We start from the raw sequence: 25,507 nt of genomic DNA, 5'->3' as shown, positions 1-25,507 counted from the left end.
TTATGTGAAGAATCTTATGGAGGAAGTTTCGAATGACTGTCATTAATTTTGATTACTGAGAGATAAGTACTTAAAATAGATTCTCATAAAATATTTTAGGTCAGTCATTTTTAGTGTCTTCCAGTCACAGTCACTACCAACTTCAATATATTATTCTTCAAACATTAGTGATGTGTCCTATCAAATAGAATTGGAGCTGTCCATTTTTCAAATTAAAAATTTTATTGAGTTAATTTTATTGAGTTAATTTTAGATTTACATGTTGACATAAGAAATAATACACAGAGATACTGTATGTACTTTAATTTCCTTAAATGATAACATTTTGCAATGCCATAGAGTAGTAGACATTGGTACAATCCACCCATCTTAATCGGATTTCTCTATACATCTGCCTGTGTGTGTGGCTATATGTGTATTTGGCTCCATACAAAATAGTCACATTTCTAGGGCTCTGTATCTACCACCACAGTGAAGATGCTGAACAGTTCATCACCCCAAGGAATCTTTGTGTTGTGCCTTTATAACTACATACCCCATCCCCCACCTGTTGGTTTCCAATCCCTGGCATCCATTCATACATTTCTAGAACTTTGTTATTTCAAGATTGTTATATAAAGAGAATCATCCAGCATGTAACCTTTTTAATTGACTTATTTTTTCATTCAGCATAATACCCTAGCGGTTCATCCCTGTAGCATGTATCAATGATTCACTATACTTTTAGTCACTGAGTAGTATTCCACAGTAATATATCCAGAGATATGATATAGATATCACTATATATCGATCTATCTATCCTTAGGGATAGAGATATATTCCCATGGAATACTACTCAGTGACTAAAGGTATAGTGAATCATTGATACATGCTACAGGGATGAACCTCCAGGGAATTATGCTGAGTGAGATAATATATATCTCTCTCTATATATAAATAGAGAAATACATATATCTCTATATTATATATCTATATTATATTAATATATTATATGTAATTATATATAATATGTAATATATAAATATAGAATATATCTATATTGCATCTATATATTATCGATATCTATATAGTAGACCTATTTCTATATGTAATGTGTAATATATAGATATTATGTCTATGTATATATAATATACATATATAACATATATATCATATGATAGATATTATATATCTATAGATAAAGATATTACTATCTACATATATTAATGTATATTATATATAACTATATATTACATATACATCTATAGGGATATATATCTATATATAGATACTATTTATGGAATATACATATACATTTCCATAGATATAGGATGTACCACCATTTGTTTAACCAGTCACCTGTTGAAGAGCAGCTGGGATGTTTTTAGATTTTGGCTATGACAAATCAAGCTGCTTGAATATTGTGTATTAGTTTTTGTGTGAATATGTCTTCATTATCTGTCATGAATTCCCAGGAGTGTTATTGCTGGGACAGAAACGAATTGCACATTTAGCTTTGAAAAAATTTGACCTTTTTTTTTGGAGTGACTGTACCTCTTTACATTATCCCAATTAAAATATAAGTGATCTAATTTTTCTGATTTTTTTTTGAATTTGGTGTCATTATTTTAAAAATTCTTATGCATTCTGATAAGCATACAGTAATACTTCAGTGGTTTTAGTATTCATTGCCCTGATGACTACGAATGTTGACTATTTCTTCTTATCATCTTTGGTGAAATGTGTATTCATGTCTTTTGGACATTTTTCAATTGGGCTTTTTTTCTAAGCTGTTGACTTTTGATAATTCTTTATATAATTTCTAAACTAGTCCTTGTCAATATTTGATCTACAAATATTTTCTTACAGTTTGTAACTTGTCTTCTTATCTGTTTCACAAAAGCATTGGCAGAGAAAAAGTATTAGTTTTGATGAGGAGTAATTGATCATTATTTTCTTTTGGTATGTATCATGCTTTAGGTGTCAAGTCTAAGAACTCTGTGTTGAGCCCTAGGTCCTGAGAGTTTTCTCCTATAACTTTTTTTCTAAAAATAATATAGTTCTATGTGTTACATTTACATCTGAAATCTATTTCTATTTAGTTTTTTTATAGCTCCAGCATCATTTGTTGACAGGTTCTCTTTTATTAAGTGCTTTTGCATCTTTATCAACAATTGGTTAAAATATATCTCTGATAGAGATATATAATATAGATATCAGTATGTATCGATATATTTATTGACATATTTTTTGTACCTGTTTGTGTTGGGTCTATATTTTGATCTATATACTTTTTTCATTTATGTATGTGTTCATTTCTTTTTCTAGTACCACATAGCATTTAATTAATGTAGCTATATAGTAAGCATTAACATCACGTAGACTGATTATTTCCTCTTCATTCTTCTTTGTCATGATTATTTTAGATCTTCTAGTGTATGTGCATTTCAATATAAATTTTAGCATAACCTTGTGTATATCTGCAAAAATTTGTCTGAGGTTTCAACAGAAATTACATTAAACATATCTTTCAGTTTGGGGAGAGCTGATATCTTTACCATGCTGAATATTCTAATTCATGAATATGATATGTCTTTCCATATACTTTGATTCTTTGATTTCTTCAGTCAGCATTTTATAATTTTCAACATACAGATCCTGTGCATCTTTTGTTATGTGTATACCACATATTCATTTTGGTAGTAATTCTAAAATGTATTTCTAAATTTTGGTATCTCCACATTCATTGTTAGTATATAGAAATGAGATTGCATCTGTTGTGTTGAATTTGTTTCCTGGGAACTTGCTGAATTCATTTATTGTTTCTAGGTTAAAAAAATAGATTCATTGGAATTTTCTACGTAAGCAATTATGTTTTCTGCAAATAAGAATGCCCTTATTTCTTCTATTACAATCTGTTTGCATTTAATTTTTTTAAATCTACTTATTGCAGTGGCTAGAACTTCCAGTGCTATTTTGAATAACAGTAGTAAGCACAGATACCTTTGCCTTAGAGAAAAAAAAAAAAATCTAATCTTTTGCCATTAAAGCGTGATGTGACTTATAGTTTTTTTTGTAGGTACACTATAAAATTGAGTTAGTTCCCCTCTATTCCTAACTTGCCAAGAATTTTACCTCATAAATATGTGTTGGATTTTGCCATATGCTTTTTATGCATAATTGATTATGATCATATAATTTTTTTCTTTAGTTTGTTGATATGTTGAACTACATTAATTGATTCTAGAATGTTGAACAAGCTTTGCATTCCAGCAATAAATTCTACTTGGTCTTAGTGCATATTTTTAAATACATTGTTGAATTTCATTTGTTAATATATTGTTGAGAATTTTTCTAAGTCCATAAGAAGTATTTGTTAGTAGTGTTCCTTTCTTATTGTCTTTGTCTGATTTTGGCATAAGAGTAATAGTGTATTCATATTACTATAGTAATACAACGTCATAAAAAAAAGTGAGCAAGTTTTCCCTTCTCTATTGTCTGTTCTGGAAGAGATCATGCAAGATTTCTGTTAATTCTTTAAATGTTTGGCAGAATTTTCCAGTGAAACCATTTGTGTCTGGAGATTTTTTGGGAGGAAGTTTTACTACAAATTTAATTTATTTAATAACTTTAGGACTACTTGGATTATCTATTTCAGCTTGGTTGAAGTTTTGTAGTTTGTGGTTTTTGGGGAATTGGTCCATTTATTTTAAGGTGTTGAATTATGAGCAGCAGGTTTTTAAAATTATCTTTTTAATGATTGCATTATCTTTAATAATGCCTTTTGTTTTATTCCTAACAGTGATTTGTGTCTTGATTCTTTTTATTTTGTCTGTCTTGCTAGACAACACGGTTTATTGATTTTATTGTTTTTTATTCAAGAATCAGATTTTTGTTTAATTTTCTATCATGTTCTTTTATTAAATTTCATTAATTTCTGCTTTGTTCTCTCTCTCTCTATATATATATATATAATATATATATATTTCTACACACACATATATATTTCTACATACACATCTTTTCTTCTACTCTATTTGGGTTTATTTTATTCTTTTTCTATTTTCTTGAGGCAGAAACAAACTATTGGCCTCAGATATTTCTTCATTTCTAATGTAATCATTTAGTCTATGAAATTTCCTCTTGTACTGCTTGAGCTGTGTCTTATGTGTTTTGATATATTGTATCTTTTTTATTCTGTTCTATGTATTTTTTAGAGAACTCTTCTTTGACCATGGGTTGTTTATAATCATGCTGTTTAATTTCCACTGTTTAGAAATTTTCCTTTTGTCTTTCTGTTACTGATCTTTAGTTTAATTTTATTATGGCTAAAAATCAAACTCTGTATAAATTTTTTAACAATGTCCTGAGGTATTTTTAGTAGTAAAGGATTGATTTCTTTAGGCTCATGCTTCATGGGTACTGGCAATACCCATTCGCATTTTTGGGTATAAAATAATATTTTGTTGGCTGATCTCAGACATCATCGTCATTACAGCATCAACTTAAAGTAAAAAATTCTCCTCTAAACTCAACAGGTCCAAAGTTCTAAATCTTGTTGTCTAATTCATCTAAATCAGATTTGGCTAAAGCTGTGGATATAAGTATTTGGACATAATTTTTCTTCATCTGTGAACCCGTGAATCTCAGGAATCAAATTACCTCCTCCTCAAATACAATGATGAGACAGGGATACAATACCAGTTATAGGCATTCTTGTTCAAAGAGAAGAAAAGTAGAAGAAAAATAGAGTCAACACTCCATGCAATTTTTAAATTCAGCCAGGCAAGCTCCATTTGATTTAAAGACCTGGGAATAATTCCCTGTGGTTCTTAGCTCTGCTCCCTGGGTTCATGGCTTCACATGTTGATCTCTTAGAGTCCTTCCCTCTCTCTTTCAGCCCCTTCTTCTTTAAATGTATAAATGGTAGCATATGCTTGCATCTGAGTAGTTTTTTCATCTTGCTTCTTGTTTGTAGAAATTTTCCAGGCCTCAAAACTTTCCCTCATTTTATACTCTGTTGCTTGTAGTCCAAGTTGGCACTATTTATACCACTATAACCTTCACCAAAGTCTGGTGGATCTCTGTATATGTCACAGAGAGTCATTCATTAAAAAAGAGACTCCTCATATCATTTCTAGATGATCCTGCCTCTATTATTGGCCTCTGCTGAGATGGCTAAAGGAATCTGTGAGTTATATGCCTAATATTTTCAAAGACCCTTTTGTGTGACTAAATGCTCTGATTTTAAAAATCTTTCTGAGGGAAAAGGTTGTCCCAGCTATACCCTCAGCTTTTTCTCTAGAGCTTCATTTCCCAATAATAAATTTCTTAACTTGAGCGTCTTTAGTAAACTCGCTAGGCTGAGGATCTCCTCAAGTCAGGATTCTTTTTAATTTAACAGTTTCATCTCAATTTCTGTCTTTCCTCACACAATTCATGATGAGCACCAAGGAGAAATCTGGCCACACTTTCAACCCCTGACTTATAAATCCCCTTGGTTCAATTTCCGATTTCTTCATTTACAATTTCTGCTTCCCACATAAATTGCAGTATGTAATTCCACTAAGCTACCTGCCATGATGTAGTGAGGATTCTTTTTCTACCAGTTTCCAATAATATATTTCTAATTTCCATCTAAGTCCTCAACAACAGCAAGATTAACATCCTTGTTCATTCCATTAGACATCCATATTTCTAACCAACAGCCTTTTTGCAATGTGGATTTTCTCTGCCATGTTCCTTATTTCCTCATGTGTCCTTACTAGTACATTTCTACTAACAGTTTATTCAAGGAAATCTAGGTTTTCCTATTATGTTCCTAACAATTCTCCCAGCTTCTTCTCATTTCTAATTTAGAAGCCACTTGTCCACTTGTACATGTTTTTTATAGCTATATCACATCATTTGCATCAAAATGTATATTGATTTCCTATAATGACCCTAACAAATTACCACAAATTTGGTGGCTTAAAACAACACAAATGTATTATCTTAAAGTTCGGTAGTCCAGAAGTCTAATACAGATGGAACTGTGCTAAAGTCAAGGTGTTAGCAGGTGCATTCCTTTCTGGAGGCTCAGGGGAGAATATAGTTTCTTAACTTTTCCAGCTCTAGAAATCGTTCGCATTCCTTGGCTTGTGGCCTTTTCATTCACGTAAGTGGACTGAGTCTTCATGTTATATCATTTTGACCCTTCCTCGGCACCACATCTCTTTTTCTGATTCTCTTCTTTTGTCTTCCTCTTCCTCTTTTAAGGCCCCTTGTGATTACATTGGGTCCACCTGGGTAATTCAATATAATATCACTATTTTAAGAACAGCTGGTTAGCAACTCTAATTTTATTTGCAATCTTAATTATCCTTTGCTATATAAGATAACATACTTGTAGGTTCCAGGGATTAGGACAAGGATATATTTGGGGAGGCCTACAACAATTACAATATGCATACATTATTTATCACTGTTTAGCGATTCCAACATTTAACCATTTCAAGTAAAATGTGGAAACCTCACTTCCATGTAGGCCCGTTTACATTCCCCGCTTTTAATTATCATGATTTTGAATATCAGATTGTGTAATAGTTTTTGTTTCATTCCTTAACATTTACAAAATCAATGAGAAAAAAACCTGTTGTATGTACCCATACTTATTCTTTTCCCATTGTTCATTCTTTCTTCATAATGATTCATGATTATTTCAGCAATTCCTTTCTGTATGAAGAAATTACTTCTGAAAATCTCTAAGGATAATTCTGCTAGTAAGATTTGTTTTTTACTGTTTCTTTGTCTAAGAATGTCTCTGTTTCTCCTTCATTCTCAAAGGACAGTTTTGTTGGATGTAAGATTTGAGGTTGGCAGTTATTTTCTTTCAGCACTTGAAAAATGTAATATTTTCTTTTGACCTCTATAACTTTCAGATGTGAAATCCATATGATTCAAATTGGTGTTCTGTAGGTAATGCATCATTTTCTTCTGGCTGCTTTCAAGACTTTTATTTCTTTGTTTTTACTTTTGCAGTTTTATTATGATGTGTCTCGGTTAGAATTTCATGAGGTTTATTATATTTCAGGTTCACTTAGCTTTTTCAATCTGTGGGGTTTTTTTTTCACCAAATTTATAAAGTTTTTAGCCATCACTCTCTTCTCTTTCTGACACTCTAATAGCACAAATATTACATCTTTTATTATAGTCCCACAGATCCCTGAGGCTTTGTTCATTTATTTTTCTCCATCTTTTTCTCTCTGTCATTAAGATTGATTGGCCCTCAAGTATACTGATTTTTTCTTTTATTATCTCCACTCACTATTGAGTATATCCTGTGAGTTTTGTATCTGCAATTATATTTTTTGTTTCTGTAATTTTAGAAGTCCAATGCACTATTCATTGCACAATGGAGCCACCTTTGCTTCTGTAATTTCATTTTTTCTTTTACAACTTTTTTTTCTTTGCTGAGGTTTTAATTCTTTTCTCATTTTTTCAAGAGACATGTTAACTTTGAATCATTATTGTGATGGCTCCTTTAAAATAAATGTCAGATAATCTCAGCATTGAATTTATCTCAGGGTTAGCATCAGGTAATTTTCTTAACAATGTTATGATTTTCTTTGTTCTTGGTATTTTGGGCAATTTTTGATCATATCCTGGACATTGTATCTCTTGTGTCAAAATCTGAGTTCTATTTAAATCTTTTATTTTAGCAGGCAGTTCCCCTGTTAGGTGTTGGCTTTAGATAGTCTAAGGCTATGATTTTTAGTTGCGTAAAACTTTCGGGGCTATCATATTTTCTCAGTAACTAACTTTTTTTTTTGCTTTTTATGCATTTATACATGAATATAGATCTTGCTTCACAAACTTTTATCGGACTCTGTCACAGCTACAAGTTATCTCATAGAGCCTTTGAATCTTTTTTCTTCTTTTCTATCTTCAATATTATATCCTGTAGTATTTTACTTCCATTTCTCATTTAATAATACATATTAATTATAAATAGTATCATCAAATACTTCCTTATATTTACCAATTTCAGTTGTCTACGTTTTGTCTTATCCTTTCATTCAACTCCTTCCTTCTGGGTTTAACTATTTTCTTGCCGAGGTATATCCTAGTAGTAGCTTTTCAATAGTAGTCTCTCTCAGTCTTTTTCTTTTTCTTTTCTTTTTTCTTTTTTTTTGCCTTTCCTGAAAATGTCCTTATCCTTCCCTCACTCAGGAATGAAAAGATAGTTTAGGACAGAATTCTATATTGAAAGTTTATATGCTCAGCAAATTGAAAATATGAATTCTCTTGTTTTCAGATACATTTTTTTATTTATCTTCAATCTAATTTTTCCATGAAGATAATCTATCATTTCATCAGACTGAATGTATTCATTGATTTATTTTTTTATATTGTTATTTTCCAGTCTCAATGGTTTGTTCAAGTCTGGATTAAAAATTAATTTAAAAAAACTATTTGTGCTATTTCAAAATAGAGATTCATGTCTATCTTTGATATAGAAAACTCTCAGAAATCAGCTCTTCTTCAAAGTTCCCCTTCAGAGCAAGTCAGATTTTCTTTTTTCAGAACCATATTACCACAATCCTGAAGCATTTTAATGTAAATTTGTGGGAGTCTTTTAACATGTAACTAGTGTAAACTTAAATTTCATGTTTCCTGGAGTTTTATTTAATCTCAAGAAACAATTTATGTTTTCACCTAAGACTCACACTGAAAAAGTAGGAAGAATTTTCCTAGTTCCTCTTTCAATGGTGGGTCAGGGAATTTCAATTATAAGGTTCATGGCTCTGTGCAGGGAGCTCCATTTCAGCTTTGTCCTTTAACATCATGTCTCCTGTTCCTGCATGGAGGTTGACAGTTCAGCCTCCATCTTTGTGCCACAACAGGCTCTGAAGTCCCAGAGGGGTCCAGGGCTTCAGTTCTTCTGGCCTTGGTGCTAATTTCTCTTTGTTTCTGCTTTCTGACACTTCCCCTTCCTTCTTCTGAGTTGGTTGCATATTGAAACATGGATTGTACACGTAGCATTTTCATGTACTTATAGTGGGAGGGTGGCTTAATCTGTAACATCTCAATATTCTATGCTGTCAGAAATCATCTGAGCAAGCCTGAATGCCCATTTTTATGGGCAAGGTGAATCAAAGTACCTTGCCTAAGGCTGTGAAGTAACTTCAAAGTGAGAACTGCTTATTTATACCTCTTGTGTCAGAAATGGGGAAAATCCAATTATAAATCCATTGTGTTCTAGGAGGTGGGTGCACCAAACTTGGGATAACTCCCATAGTCAAAATTTCCTGTACAGGCCTGGCAACATATAGAAGTGAGTTCAGCATCCTTGCCTGTGAAAGACATACTATACCAAAGTTTGGTAAAGGCAATTTGAATAAGAACTGCTATGAACTTACCTTATATATGTATATATTTCACAGTCATTCTTGAACAGCCAGTGAAATTAGGAATTACGTTTGGCAAGCAATAGCTGGTACTATTAATCAGATAATTAAGAAATCTTATCATATTTACCTTAGATCTGCTATTGAAAAGTAAAAGTTGCTTAATTGGCCTAATTTCTGGAAAGTTTTGGTTTTCAGACCAGCTAGTATTTAGGAGCTATTTGTTCAATACTTCACCATAACCATTACTGGCTAGCAGGCTTTTTCATCTCTCATGTTTAAGAGTAATCAAAAATTGACAAGCAAAAGGTAAAATATATTACCCATTTACCAAATGAGTCCTCTCAATAATATTATTTGCATATGTAATATGAGCCTAGATTATATATCTATCTATACATACACACACATATTTATACACACACACACACACATATATATATATATATCTGAATATGTACCAAAACCAAAAAATTAAAAAATAATGTGAGTTGCATTCTACATTTTTATTTTGTAGCCTATTATTTCATTCTCAGTATAACTGTTCCGGATAAAACTGTGATGGATGGCTTTTTTTCATTTAAATTATTAAACCAGCTTGGAATGATTGAAGAGGCAAGGTTTTATAAGTAAGTAAAATTTACTATTTTCCTCTCTCATGTATTCAATGTTTGCTTTCTTCAGTATCCCATCCAACAGATAATTTAAAGAGTATAGTTTATTTTTAATCCAGAGAGTCTTAAAATGCTAAATATTAAAAGGATCTCATGTGTTATATTCTAATTCCTTTATTTTACAAAGAAAGATAACATATGTTAAAGACGCTCCCTTACTCTAAACAACTAGTGACTTTAAAAGTTATAGGAGTATCAGGAGATGGAGACCATCCTGGCTAACATGGCGAAACCCCATCTCTACTAAAAATTCAAAAACATTAGCTGGGCATGGTGGCACACACCTGTAGTTCCAGCTACTCAGAAGGCTGAAGCAAGATAATATCTTGAACCCAGGAGGTAGAGGTTGCAGTGAGCCACGATCATGCCACTGCACTCCAGACTAGGTGACAGAGCAAGAATCCGTCTCCAAAAATAAATGAATAAATAAATAAATAAATAAATAAATAAAATAAGTTAAAGAGTAAAAGGCGACTTTGTTTCTTTCTCTCTCTTTTAACTCTCATTGCAGTGTTTTTCCTAACCGTATTGCCTTCTAACTCTCTCCAGTTTTCAGGCAATATCATGTTCACAGTGATGTGAATAAATGTTTAGTGACTTCTGTAAATAGAGTGACACAATTTTAGTGTTTCAGGGAACTATTCCCACCTACAAGGCTCCCAAATAATAGGGGAGGGTTTTGTTTTTTTCTCCATCTTTTATTTAACTTTTTATGTACGTACATATGTATGTGCAAGTGTATATGCATATTTTTAAGGTTATATAATTATATAAAAGAATGTTCTTGGTTTCAGCTGGTTGAATATATATTTCTGTGTTTAATAAATTCTTAAACTAGAAAATTATTTTTTTTCTTAAATAAAAGAATGATATAAACTGGCACACTACTATATAGTTGTGGTTTCCAACCTGCTGTGCTAGACTTCTAACTAGCCATTAAACAATGAAATGATTTTCAAAAGGCTCACAGGCACCATATCTAGTGATTAAAAGAAATATCAAAGTGTATTTTGTTGTGGATAGAGCAATTTGGCTTAAGTTTTGACTGGTTATTGAACACATTAGGATTTCAGGAAGCATGGTTGGTATTTCCAACATTTACTGCTGTCACAGTATAGGTAGTTACAGTGCATGAATTAGCTAATTAACTAAATTATTGTGTGATGGACCTTGGACCTTGAGAATACAGTGACATCCAAACTCTGTGAGCCAGGAGAAAGTCCCTGACTACTTATTTATTTGCACATTCACCAACAATGGCAGTGAAAATATTTAATGTTACAGTATTATTAGCACAGGTAAAATCTGAAACGATATTAAAATATAAAAAGTAGCCATAGCTCGTAACAGTAGGTAAACCTTTCAAACGTTGGAATCCACAAAAAAACTAATGATAAGTTCTCCATAACGAAAATATAAAATACCTGTGTACTGAAGTAACATAAAGACCATTCCATCATGGGATGCCATGATTATCCTTAGCGATAATATCCTGGGTTACAAGTCCTGCAAAATTTTTAAAATTTTGGATAAACATATGTTTAATATTAGATTGTGTAAATGTAATTTTCTTAAAGTTAATAAAGACATTGCAGATGATTTAACAGTTGTATAGAACTGGTAGTGAAAGAGTAACAATTATCCGTTTTCCTTTCCCTTTTTAAACTAACCTTCAGTCACCCAAAGAAGATAAAATAAATTAAACAAAAATTCCAATCCAAATTCTTGACTTTCGTCAAGACCCATCTTTTATTGAGAGAAACTTTTTGGCCCTTTTCACCTAATTTTGAACACTGAATGTTTTAAAATAATAACTGACATTATTCCATAATTGTTCATTACTCTAAATTGCTTACAATTGTATTTATGTATGTATATACATATACATTCACACAATATCTATTGTTTGTTCTTATAAAAAACATGATTTTTGGCTATTAAATTGATTCAATTACTTATTCAAGTTATTCAGCATCAAACTTATTCAGGTATTTCTCAAAATAATGAGAATCCAAACTGATACAGACAGCATTTTGTTCCCAAGAAAGTCACAGAATACTGGAGACTCATGCATAATTGCAGCGTTTAGTAAAATGTTTTATAAAAGAAGATCACTTAATGTACTGTTGGAGCACAGAGAAGAATCAAGGAAGTATTTGAAAGCAAGGCAAAACAGTCAAGGAACAGAAAGGATGTAACAAAAACCTAGAGATATGAGAGTACCTGATATAGTTTGGCTGTTTGTCCCCACGCAAATCTCACCTTGAATTGTAGTAATCCCCACGTGTCAAGGATTGGACCAGGTTGAGATAATTGAATCATGGGAGTGGTTTCCCCCATACTATTCTCGTTGGTCCTGTAGGTTGCAGAAGACAAGAATTAGGGTTTGAGAACCTCCACCTAGATTTCAGAGGATGTGTGGAAATGCCTGGAGTTCCAAGCAGAAATCTGGTGCAGGGGCAGAGCCCTCAAGGAGAACCTCTGCTAGGGCAGTGGGGAAGGGAAATGTGGGATTGGAGCCCTATACAGAGTTCCCACTGGGGCACTGCCTCGTGGAGCTGTGAAAAAAGGGCTGCATTCCTCCAGACTCCAGATTGGTAGATCCACTGACAGCTTGCACTGTGCACCTGGAAAACCTGCAGACACCCAATGCTAGCCATGAAAGCAGCTGGAAGAGGGGCTGTACCCTGCAAAGCCATGGGGTGGAGCTGCCCAAGGCCATGTGAGCTCACCTGTTGCATCAGTGTGTGCTGGATGTGAGACGTGAGTTAAAGGGGATCATTTTGGAACTTTAAGGTTTAATGACTGTCCTATTGGATTTCAGACTTGGATGGGGCCTGTAGCCCCTTTGTTTTGGCCAATTGCTTTCATTTGGAATGGGTGTATTTACCCAATGCTTGTACCCCCATTGTATCTAGGAAGTAACTAACTTGCTTTTGATTTTACAGGCTCATAGGTGGAAGGGACTAACCTTGTCTCAAGTGAGACTTTGGACTTGGACTTTTGGGTTAATATTGGAATGAGTTAAGACTTTGGGGGACTGTCAGAAGGGCATAATTGTGTTTTGAAATGTGAGAAAATGAGATTTGGGAAGACCATGGTGGAATGATATGGTATAGCTCTGTGTTCCTACCCAAATCTCACCTTGAATTGTAATAATCCCCATGTGTCAAGGGCAGGACCAGGTGGAATCCTGGTTGAATCACAGGGGTGGTTTCCCCCATGTTATTCTCTTGATAGTGAGTAAGTTCTCAAGAGATCTGACGGTTTTATATGGGGCTTCTCTATTTGCTTGATTCTCATTCTTCTCTCTCCTGCCACCATACGAAGTAGGTCATGTTGCTTTCCCTTCCGCCATGTTTGTAAGTTTCCTGAGGCCTCGCCAGCAATGCAGAACTGTTGAGTCAGCTAAACCTCTTTTCTTCATAAATTACCAAGTCTTTGGTATTTCTCTGTAGCTACATGAGAACAGACTAATACAGTATCTAAATTCAAAAATTGCACATGAACACAGGCCTAGAACAGATGTTTCAAATTTGTTCAGAAGGCAAAGAAACTGTTGGTCTTGAGTTAATTTACAAACATTATACTCTATGTGGAACAGCATGAAATAGTGATTTTTATTCAGATACTTGGATTAGTGCATTGTCATGAAGGAATGTAAAATATGGGAACATATACACATGTGTTATAATCTGTCCACCTAATCTTGGCTAATGGGTTTACTGTTTTTCTGTTAATAATTATTTGCTAATACAGTCATTCATCATTTAACAATGGGAGTATCCTCTGAGAAATGCATGGTTAGGCGATTTTGTCATTGCTTGGACATTATAGAGTGTATTTACACAAACTTAGATGGTATAGCCTGCTACACATGTAGGCTATATGGAATGTAGTATAGGTTTATAACCTAGAAGCAATAAGTCACAAACCTGTACAGCATGCTACAGTATTGAATACTGGAAGCAATTATAACACAATGGTACATATTTGTCTATGTAAAAATATCTAAGCATAGGAAAAGGTACAGTGAAAATATAGTGTCATAATCTTACGGGACCGCTATCATATATTAAGTCTTTTGTTTACAAAAACATCATTATGCAGCACGAGTATACATTTAATTATGTTTTGGGATTTAAATTGTCTTTAAGATGCTACAGGAATCAAATAATTTTAAATGATCTTTTATTTTCCTTGGTAAAATGGAAACAGGAATATTTACTCACTGTAGAAAATGTATAATATTATATAAAATAGGAATCACCTATAATTATACCATCCAGGAATGCCTACACTTTGCATTTGGTTTATAATCATTCTTCCCCTTCCTCCTTCTTGTACATGCCCCTATGTATAGACACATCATTTTTTTATTTAGCAAAATTAGGATCTGATTGAAATGTGTTCTGCATCCTGATTTTTTATACTGAATGTTATTTTTTCTGTGATACTAATGATTCACTGGACCAGGCATATTAATATGCCAGTATAGGATGCTAAATGGGAAATATTAATATTGGATATTCTCAGGCTCAGACATATGAGTAATGCAGAGATTAGAGGGAACAAGACATGAGATAGGAGGCTACAGAAGTAGTTACTTTGATCATTCATATGAAAGATAATGTGAGCCTGGATCCAAGTCAGTGGGAATAAAAAAACAGGCTAAGGGGGATTCTAGAGGTTTTGGGGCTGTAGAACAGACGTGTTGTGTGTTTGCATGGTTAATTGAATAAGTGAACATTAAGGAAAGAAACCAATCTAGAGTGACTTCAAGTTTTGAGCTTTGTGACTATTTAAAAAGTATAATGCTATTCTATACTGAGCTAAAAGGTACATGGAGAGAATCCAATTTAATCCATTCATTACAAATTATTGAGTTCTTCTATAGACCAGGATCTGTGCTAGGAATAGGGGATACAATTCTGGACAAATTAGATGTCTGCTGTTATATAAATTAGATGTCTGTAGCAGATAGATTTTTAAATAATAATAAAAATAAAACAATGATGCCCATCATTCTACTATTCAAAGAATTTTTAATGAGCATCTACACTGAGCCAGGCACTGTGTGAATTGCTGGGGATACTGTGGTGAGAAAATCAGTCATAGTCTTACCTTCATTAAGCCCGTAGCATAATGAGACATATAAGGATAGTCAAATAATTATAAAATTATATAAGTAAAATCTGCTCATGAAAAAATGTCTTGACATAAATCATAGTGTATATAGAAAATTAAAATAGGGGATGTAAATTAGTGGGGTGACTAAAAGTTTCTCTATTGATGCTTATATTGGTCGAGTCCTAAATGGTGAACAGGAGTCATTGCCCTTCTGCATTCCAGGCAGAAGGACCAATAAATACAGAAAATCTGAAGCGTAGAGAAGCATGACCGACTTCAGGAGCTGAAGGCCATTTAGTATGTTTAAGAATAGAGGTTGGGGCCAGGCATGGTGGCTCACACTTGTAACCTCAGCACTGTGGTAGTCCAAAGTGGGTAGATCACAAGGTCAGGAGTTTGAGGCCATCCTGGCCAATATGGTGAAACCCTGTCTCTACTAAAAATACAAAAATTAGCTGGGTGTGGTGGGACGCACCTGTAGTCCCAGCTGCTCAGGGGCTGAGGCAGGAGAATTGCTTGAACCTGGGAGTTGCAGTGAGCCGAGTTTGCGCCACTGCACTCCAGCCTGGGTGACAGAGCGAGACTCCATCTCAAAAAAAAAAAAAAAAAAAAAAGAATAGAATAGAGACTGGGAAAGCAAGAGAGAAAGGAGAAATGTAGAGAACACTTAGATATATCATAGAAATTAGAACTCATAGGCCATGTTCCAGAATTTATATTTTGTTCACTGGGCACATGAAAACCACTGAAGTATTTTAGTTGTGGTGGTCAGGTTGAGGCCACAGTTGGATTTTTCTTTTGGAAAAACAATTTAACCACAGTGGATTGGAGAGATACAAAGCAAGATGCTGTTACAGGAATATAGACATGACACAATGGTGTGCTGGGCTTGAAGATTTATCGTTGAAATGGAAAAATGAGGGATTCAAATCAGTTTTGATATTTCAGAGGTAAAGTCAATAGAAATTTCTGATAGATTGAATGTGGAGGTTGAAAGAAGGGTGCTATCAAGGGTGAATCCTATTTATTTGACTTGGGTAATAGGTGGTGGTGCCATTTAATACTCTGAGACAATGTAAGTTTTAGTTTTAGGTTTTTTTTGTTTGTTTGTTTTTGTTTTTTTGTTGGAGAAAGTGTTGGAGAAGATAAGTCATTTAGATTTGAACCTAGTGAACTTCAGGCATCCTTCTGATATCCAAATGGACATGGTGAATGACAGTGGATACATGTAACTAAAACTTAGCATACAGGCCTTAGCTGAATGTAGAGATTTTGTAGTCATGAGCAAACTGTTGGTAATTGAAACCACTGCTGTGGGTGTGAGTTTGTATGGGAAGATAACACATTCCTGTCTGGATATGCTGAATTTGAATTATCTCTGAAAAATTTAGATACGTTCATGGAAAGACATTAGTGATACATCTAATGACATTGTAGTCTGTGAAATAGAAAGTGGTAACCCTGCCAGGAGGTAGCAGAGATGGACTTTGAGCAGAATGATCATGTCCTCTTTTTGGTGTCTAGCTGCTGCAAGGAATCAGAAAGAGAGCAGAAAAAAAAATGAGATGGCAGGGAGTGCTGGGTGCCCCACTGGTTGCTCTTCAGCTGTTCTCTGTGTGATTGTCACCTTTGATTAACCAAGTTGTTCTTGACTCAAAAGAGAAACTTCCTTAAACTGATTTTTAAAAGAACTTTTGTTTCCTTCACTTCTGTCCTCTTCTTTAGTCCCTTCCCTTTCTCCTCCTTCTTCTCCTCCACCTCCACCTTCTTTTCTTCCTATTCCTTCATCTCCTCCTCCTACACCTCTCCTTCCTCCTTCTCCTTCTTTTTCTCCCCTTTGCCATCAGTTTTGTCTAGTGAGAAAAAGTGCAATAGAGTAGCTGGAGTTCCTCTTGGGGTCACGAAAGCCCATATTGAGATAAATGAGTCCAGGGACCCACATTTCTGGCACATAGGGATGAGAAATTGAGCAGAGCAGTGAGGAGCGTTATTAGCTTTGTGGCTTTGGGAAAGACTTTTATATGCTCTGATGTTCAGTTTTCTTATCTGTAAAATGGTAATACTCGTAGTACCTAATAAAAGAGTCTTTCAGGTAGTTAAATGAGGTTAAGTTTGTAAAGCTTAATTATATTGTAAATGCACAGAAAATTGTACTTATTAAACACTGTATTTCTGTTTTGAATCTCAGGCCTTTATAAGTTATTGTTCTAGATCAAAAATATTTGATAAAATATTTTTAAGTTATCTTTTAATCATCTAGTCTATTTAAGGAACTACGATAGTTGTTAAACGGTCTAAAAAACACATATAGGATGACTTCTCTAATTCTAGTCAAATGTACAATCTAGATATCTACTCAGAAAGACATGTCACTTTTTCCCAAAAGAAGCATTTTCAAAATAGTTCTATGAGGGAATGCATTTATTATTATTTTGCATTTATTATTTTGTTCTGTTATAAATTAGTTTTAATTATTTTAATAAATATCCAATAATATTTTGTTTGGCCTTCTCCCCATAGTATTGTTCTCTGTGGCCTCCCTTATTAGGATTATATTGATTTTAGAATTGAATTATGTTTCAAATTATTAATATGCTAAGTGTATCAAATTTTCTCTCTAGAAAGAACAAACCACTTTGTAAACTTCAAGAAATCAAGATTCTTGCTCAATTTTACAATGACTTTGCAAATATTTCAAGCATTGGTTTGACGTATTTCCAGAGCTCAAATATGGAGTGTTCCACATGCACATACAAGATCCAGAGTCTCATGTTAAAATCACTTACATATCCAGAAAGGTAAGAAAATTAAATTTTGATTTCAACGTGTTATCTTGTAAACTTGAAAATATTGCTTTGTTAAGTAATGGTTTAAGAATTCATGTATTCAAATATCTGTTTATTGTGTATTTCAGACTATATTTTACATAAATATTAGAATCTCAAAAAGGTTTAAAGGTTTTTTTTTGGCTTTAATAAAATTTATTTGGGAATCTCATTGTCTAATTAAAGAAAAAACACACACAATCATTTCATAGACACAATAAAGATAAAAAACAAGTAACACCTATGCCTGCCTTAGAAGTTTACCAGTAATTTCTTTCATATACATACATATTAACAGAGTGGTGAGAGCCCTTTTCCACAATTTTTTAGATGAGGGTCAATGTCTAAAACTCTCTAAGAAAACATATGGTGACAGAAGATAGACTTTATCGTGACTTCCAGCAATATCTTCTTTCTCTTAACTTCATTGCTGTTTACTTAGGAAGACAGAAAAGCCCACTTTAATCTGCTGTATCTAAGATCCTATGGATCACTTGAGATTCAACCCCAAGAATACACTGACAGGAGTGAGATTCTCAGATGTTTACTATAACAGCGCGAGGAGAAGCTGACACTTTACATTCCCGTTTTATAGTCACATGTCTTGGTTTGTCAGTATATCACAAATATCTCCATTCCTATTAAAATGTAACACAATCCTGACTGGGCACCATTTTCTTGAAGGCGATATGCTCTAGAAGTGTTTTTCTTATCACATTTAATATGCTCTTCTCAGTTCTACATCCTCACAGAGGTTTTCCCACTATCCTTGTTCCACATGGTATAGATGTACATGTTTGCTGTAGAAAAATCTATATTTCCATTGACAACACCCTGTGAAATCATTAAGAACTATTAAAAATCTCTTTTATAAGTTGGTCATCTGTCAATCTGCATGTATGAGTTGTCCAAACAGTAAGCATCAGCTGAGAGCCTATAGAAATGGGTGTGTAGATTGTTGGGAATCTCTTTTTCTTAGTTGACTGTGGTGCTTCCTCTTTATTTCTCTTTATGTTCCTGTATTTATATATATTTATTTCCCAGTTATCTTCTTGTCAATGTTGAACATAGTACACAAAAACCTGTGGAGAGTAAAAATAAAAATAATAAATGATAATAATATACATTTAGATGAGGCCTGTATCAATAGAAGAGAGTTGGGAAGTCATTTTATAACTTTTGTTGTGATACTATTTAGTTACTGAAAAGTCAGTAAATCAGATGTCACTAAAATTGTAATTGTATTGTTCCATGCCTTTGATTGAAATACTTAGATTATCTATAATCTATAACTATACTTATATAATACACAATTATTATAATCTATAATTAAACCATTGACCTAATATGCTGATATTTTTGCTTATTTCCTTTAGGTTAGTTTATGTATTCATTTATTTATTCAATATTGTTTCAATTTGTTCTATTTTTTAATTATAATTTAAGTTCTGGGATACACATGCAGAACGTGCAGGTTTGTTACATAGGTATGCACATACGATGGTGGTTTGCTGCACCCATCAACCTGTCATCTACATTAGGTATTTCTCCTAATGCTATCCCTTCCCTAGCCCCCCAAGCCCTGACTATTATTTTGAAGATACAAAGCCTCCACTACACATAAGAATGGAAATTATATTTGTAGTCTACTAAGGCTAGGCTGTAAAGGGGCCAGGAGTTTTGCATCATTGTAACAGGGGTTGTTGTTCCCTAGTTGCCTTATTAAAACCTTCTAAATGTAAAGTTGGAGTATAAATAGAGATGTCTAGAAGTTATAGTGCATGCTTTCTTCCTGGGATTTAAATGTAAAGAATTTATATTATCCAGGGATAAAGTTTTCTCCCTATGGTATCATAAATACAAGAGAATTTCCTTCTCAGTCCAGAGTCGGCACACATTGTAAATCTTGGCCAGACATCAGAAATTTAGCTAAAATATTTGCATATAAAACAACCTGTAAGCTCAAGATGAGAAAGAGAAATTTAGTTCCATTCATGTGGACAGTAAAAAGAACCAAGGATAATCCACCCTCTGTGTACATGGGCAAATGCCAGGTCAGCTGCCACTTTCATCATTTAAGCAGAAGTGAACAGGAAAAACACAACAAAACAACAACAAAATGAGGCCTAATGCAGCATAGCAATGCAAGAAGAAAAAGCATAACAATCAAGATTTAGAAATATGGTTGACTTTTTAAAAGATTTACAACAGGAAACAGAAGAAAGTTCCATAAAGCATTGCTCAGTGTTCTCAATGGTATTTAACAAAACAAAAATCCATATAAGAACTGATGAAGAGTGAGATGATGAGACAACTGATTGCCGTTAAAAGAAGGTTGACTGAGTTTAAAAAAAAACAAACAACTAAAGTTATTTGGTATCAACATCAAAGTAGTAAATAATAGATTTGACCAATAATGTAGAAAATATATTTATTGATAACTTATGGAATAAGGAGATACAAAAATAGAGAAAATAGGGTCTTAGGGTGAAATAACTGAAATGCAATATTGTGGATACCTAATGTTGCTGAAGAGGAGACACAACAGAAGAACTAACTGCAGACGTAATGAAAAAAATTCCCCTTCAACTGAGGAAAAGAAGACACAGATCTCAAATGGAAATGATGAACCAAAAACCGGGAGTAAAAGAACTAAAAAAACAAACATTTAGGCCTATTCTTATAAATTTTATTTTAAAACTTTGATGATGAAGAGAATTCTGCAAATATTCAAAGAATTATCAAGGGAGTAGAAGATTCAATGTTGTAGCAATAGCAACTCTTGTTAAATGCACCTACAAGATTCACATGACTCCAGTGAAAATCTAAGGTAGATATTGCATGGTTCTTCCTGATCAATTTGGAGTTACAAATAATAAGATGAGCCAAATGGTCTGAATAATGAATGTTGTTTACAGCTTTATGAAACAGTAATATTCCAAAACAACAATAAAGATATTTGATACTTGAGGAAGAATATAATGGAATAAATGGAAAATTCCAAAACAGAATTTTGTAGATAAGAATAGCATTACAGAAAATGATGCCAGAATAAATGGCAAGTGAAAAAGACTTTGATATGCATTATATCAAGATTAATTTTAGATATGGTAAAGTAATAAATGTATACTGGTAAACAAAAAAAATGGAAGAAAATCTAGGCAAATGTTTATATTTGCACAATAATGAAAGCCAAGACAGAAAACTGAAAGGAAAATATTACGGTTGCCTATAAATATACAAAATTAAAACTGTGTGTCACAAACAGAATTAACAAAATTAAACTGAAAAAACTTTTGTAATGTATATGACATAGATTGATTTAAATTATTTATATATAAATAACTTTTACAAAAATATTTTTAAAATACATTCTAGTTGAAACATGGAAAGAAATATCCTTCCAGTTGTTTAAGCCAAGAAACCTGGGTTCATCACAGACTAATCTTTTTCTTCTCACTCATCATCCAATCATGAAATCTCTTTGTTCCTACCTTCTGAAAATATCCAGAATTCTTCACCACCTGTATTACTACAAACTCACTAAGTTTTATCGTCTCTCCTTGAATTATTAAAATAGCCTCTTAAGTGTTCTCTTGCTTTTAGCTTTGTGTCCTATAATTTGTTGTCAGTACAAGTGTCCAGAGTGACCCTTTTAAAAGTGGGTTATGTCACACCTCTGCTCAACAATCTCAAAAGTCTTGCCTTCACACTTCAAATAAAAGCCAAAGTCTTCACAATAGCTTACAAACTCCACATGACCTAGCTAGTATCTCCACTGCCTGATACCTCCCAATCTCAATGCCTTGACTACTGTACTTGTAAACTTAGCTATATCCCAACAGCCTTCTTTGCTGTTCCTTGAACACACCGGGTAGTATTCTCCTTAGAACCTTTGCACTGGATGTTCCCTCTGCCTAGAAATTTCTTCCCCTTGAAGCGCCGATGGCCAACTTTCTCACCTCCAAGCTTTTGCTCAAATGCCATTTTCTCAATGAAGCCTACGTTTATCATCCTGTTTACAGTTGTGAGCAGCAGCTCTACCACTCTCAATCGTCTTACCTGGAATTTTTTGTTGTTGTTCTATAGCAGGACGAGCTGCAGACAAAACTCCTCAGACACCAAGTTAAAGAAAGAAGGGGTTTATTCGGCCGGGGGCATCAGCAAGACTCCTGTCTCAAGAGCCGAGCTCCCCAAGTGAGCAATTCCTGTCCCTTTTAAGGGCTCACAACTATAAGGGGGTGCGCATGAGAGGGTCATGATCAATTGAGCAAGCAGGGGGTACGTGACTTGGGGCTGCATGCACCGGTAATTAGATCAGAACAAAACAAGATAGGGATTTTCACAACGCATTTCTATACAATGTCTGTAATCTATAGATAACATAACCGATTAGGTCAGGGGTCGATCTTTAACTACCAGGCCCAGGGTGTGGCACCAGGCTGTCTGCTTGTGGATTTCATTTCTGCCTTTTAGTTTTTACTTTTTCTTTCTTTGGAGGCAGAAATTGGGCATAAGACAATATGAAGGATGGTCTCCTCCCTTATTCCCCCCCCTTTGAGACGCTCACTCAATAGTGGAAGTTCTCACTTTCATTTTTACTACCCATGTCTTCTAGCAAGACAGATCGATAGTGATTCACATAGTACACTTGTGCTGAAGCATTTTGGTGAACTAAGGTAGCAGTGAGGCTTTTTATCATTTGAAGAAGTACAGGTAGCAAACAAGGGAGTAAGCAAGTTCCTGTTACTATTATAACTCTTATTATAAGAGTTTTAAATCCTCCTAGCGCTGGAAACCATTTTCCAAGCATGGCCCCAGGATGAAATCCATGCCACACTTGCACAGTCACATGTGCCAGTTTTGTCATATCTCTAACTATGTCTTCAACTACTTGCCCTTGATTATCTATGTGTAGGCAGCAATTAGTAAGGTTAAATTTCTTACAGACGTCTCCTTCAGCTGCTACCAAGTAGTTGAGAGCTAATCTATTTTGATAGATAGCATTTCTTATCTGAGTTTCTTGCCAGACCAGAATAGACAAAACTCTGCTGGCTTTATTAGTGATTATTTTTAAGGCAGCTTGTAACCGTATGATTCGGTTGATCATGTAAATGGGGGTCTGGTATCCCCATGAGCCGTCTTGTGCCTAAGTAGCAGGCCTATAATATTGTATGATTCTCTCAGGGTGCCGTTTATCATTTTATCAATTGCCTATAGCTATGCTTCTCTTTTCGCGGGAAGCACGGACAGGGAAGCTCAGGAATTTGCCTGTTTTTATGGGCAGTAGGAAGAAAGATGGTTTAATAGTGCCAATAACACAACTACCTGCCCACTGGTCAGGTAATTTGGCATAAGTTCTATGTCCACATATCCAGTATAATCCAGTGGGGACTGTCCAGTACCAGTGGGACTCCGAGTGGGTCCACACAGTTTGCAACTTTGGGAATTTACTAAATGGATTTCTTTCTGTGTGATTTGAACTCCAGCAAGTGACAGTTTTTTGGTACCATTATACAACTTCTGTCTCAGACAACTAAGTCATCCTACTGGGTGAGTGAATTATTTTCCTTCTCTAGCTATGCAATATTGTCCAATAATTGAGGCTTTTAGGACCCAGAAATTATCAGGGTCATTCTTTTGAGCCAGGAATTCATCAGGAACTGGGTCTGTAGGTACTAATTCTCTGGCTTCCCATGGCCATTGATCTCCTACTACAGTTCCTCCACATACATAACATGAAGCGACATTCAGAGACTGGGCTACATGCTCGGCTAATTGCAAAAACAAATTTCTTGTTTTTCCTGGAATTTCTGGTACTGGCACATTTAGTTCATCATAGAAAGTTTGAAACACTGGCTCAGGAGAGCTTTTGTAAACTTCTCCTCGAACCAAAATATTTACTCGAGGATCCAGTCTGGCCCCATCGATTCCTAAGGTCACATGCTCCTCTTTTTTCCAGCAAGGATCAAGGGAATTGATTATTACTAGCTCTAATGGGTTACATTGTCCTTTAGTACAGGAAGGGCCATTTTTTCCTTTCTGAAGGTGGACTGGATCCTTTTCACTTTTTTTTAATCCAAGTGGCCTAAATGACACAAGACTAGTATTTACATTTATTTCCACACGGTCTTAATTTATGACAGATGTATTTATTTTCTGCCATATAGTCTCTTTTCTAATTAAGAGAACCACATCTTATTTATTACTATTAATGACAGCACAGGCATCAAATTTTAAGGTAACTTGTTTGGGCACCTCTTTGTCTTCTGTTATGGCTAACACTTTAGCTCATATCATTTATGAGCTCCCACCTGTCCTCAGTCCTTAATCTTATTTTAAAAACTGTGGTCATGGGAGGCTCAGATGGGTCAAAACACACATCAGGTTGGTCATTTCATGGGCTACATACCTTGCGTAGAATAACATTATACAAGCAAGTTATTTTTACAGTTCCAGTACACTTATAATAACCATAAAATAATAGGACTGTAGCAACCTTTTGTCCTACCTCAGTAACTTGATGTATACACTGAGAATAGTCCTCAGTCTGAGGAAGGTCAGTCAAAGTCCTTACTGCAAAACTCCAAATTTTAAGGAAAATGAGTCCCGCGATGAGTCTCCTCATGCTTGGGCCGTGAGTGGACCAGTCAGCTTCCGGATGTGACAGGAGCAGGGCTTGTCGTCTTCTTCCGAGTCACTTTGCAGGGACTGGCGAAGCTGCTCCCATCCATGTACCACTCACAGTCTAGTGATGTTTAAGGATGGTCTTGGAGGTTGGGCCTGCTAGAATAAACTGAGTCCAAAACCTCTACACAGTTATGTTCAACTGGGCTCTCTGATACTGGGAGCAAAGTGGTGGGGTTTAGGGTGTGGCAAACTTCAATGGTTATGTGGGGATTTTCACATGGCAAGCTTTGGTACTTGGTTAATCTAGCATTTGTTAACCAATGATGTCCTTTGGTAGTCATTAAAGTTACCATAGCATGGGGGGCCTTTATATTCAGGTTTTGCCTAAGGGTTAGTTTATCTGCTTCTTGTACTAACAGGGCCATTGCTGCTACGGTCCTTAGACCTGGGGGCCAGCCTTTGGAAACCCTGTCTAGTTGTTTTGAGAGATAGGCCACTGGCCTTGGCCAGGGCCCCACAGTCTGGGTTAAAACTCCAACTGCCATTTTTTCTCTTTCTGACACATAGAGTGTAAAGAGTTTTGTCAGGTCAGGTAGCCTTAGGACTGGGGCCCACATGAGTTTTCCTTTTAATTCATGAAAAGCTCGTTGCTGTTGGTTGTAATAGATGTAGTTTATCTAATCTACATTTTTATTAACTGTTACCTACCAAAATATTGACTCAAATCCTGCAGCTCTTTGATTTCAAGCTGTAAATTGATCTGGTATTCCTAGTGGGACTCCAGTTGTGTCTAAATAGACATGAGAGTTGAAAGACCCATAAGGGGCTTCTCTCACTTTACGATGTCTTATTTTTTTCCTTCTGGTTAATGAAATGCCAG

General features: G+C 34.6%; 1 protein-coding gene across 8 annotated transcripts in view; it reads left to right on the top strand.

Annotated features, from left to right (window-relative positions):
- LOC105483449 (lipase I) overlaps nt 1–25,507 on the top strand; it is a 110,886-nt gene that overhangs the window by 45,799 nt on the left and 39,580 nt on the right. For all 8 annotated transcript variants that reach the window (XR_988287.3, XM_071095491.1, XM_011744349.3 and 5 more), the window contains 2 exons: nt 9,886–9,997; nt 17,794–17,970. Coding sequence is in view for 7 of the 8 variants with exons in the window: in XM_071095491.1 (XP_070951592.1) it covers nt 9,886–9,997; nt 17,794–17,970 (289 nt within the window). In the remaining variant the exon portion in view is untranslated. The remainder of the gene's footprint in view (nt 1–9,885; nt 9,998–17,793; nt 17,971–25,507) is intronic.

This window comes from Macaca nemestrina, chromosome 4 (assembly GCF_043159975.1).
Source record: "Macaca nemestrina isolate mMacNem1 chromosome 4, mMacNem.hap1, whole genome shotgun sequence".
In the NCBI taxonomy this organism is placed as follows: Eukaryota; Metazoa; Chordata; class Mammalia; order Primates; family Cercopithecidae; genus Macaca; species Macaca nemestrina.
This window is presented reverse-complemented; position numbering and strand designations above follow the sequence as displayed.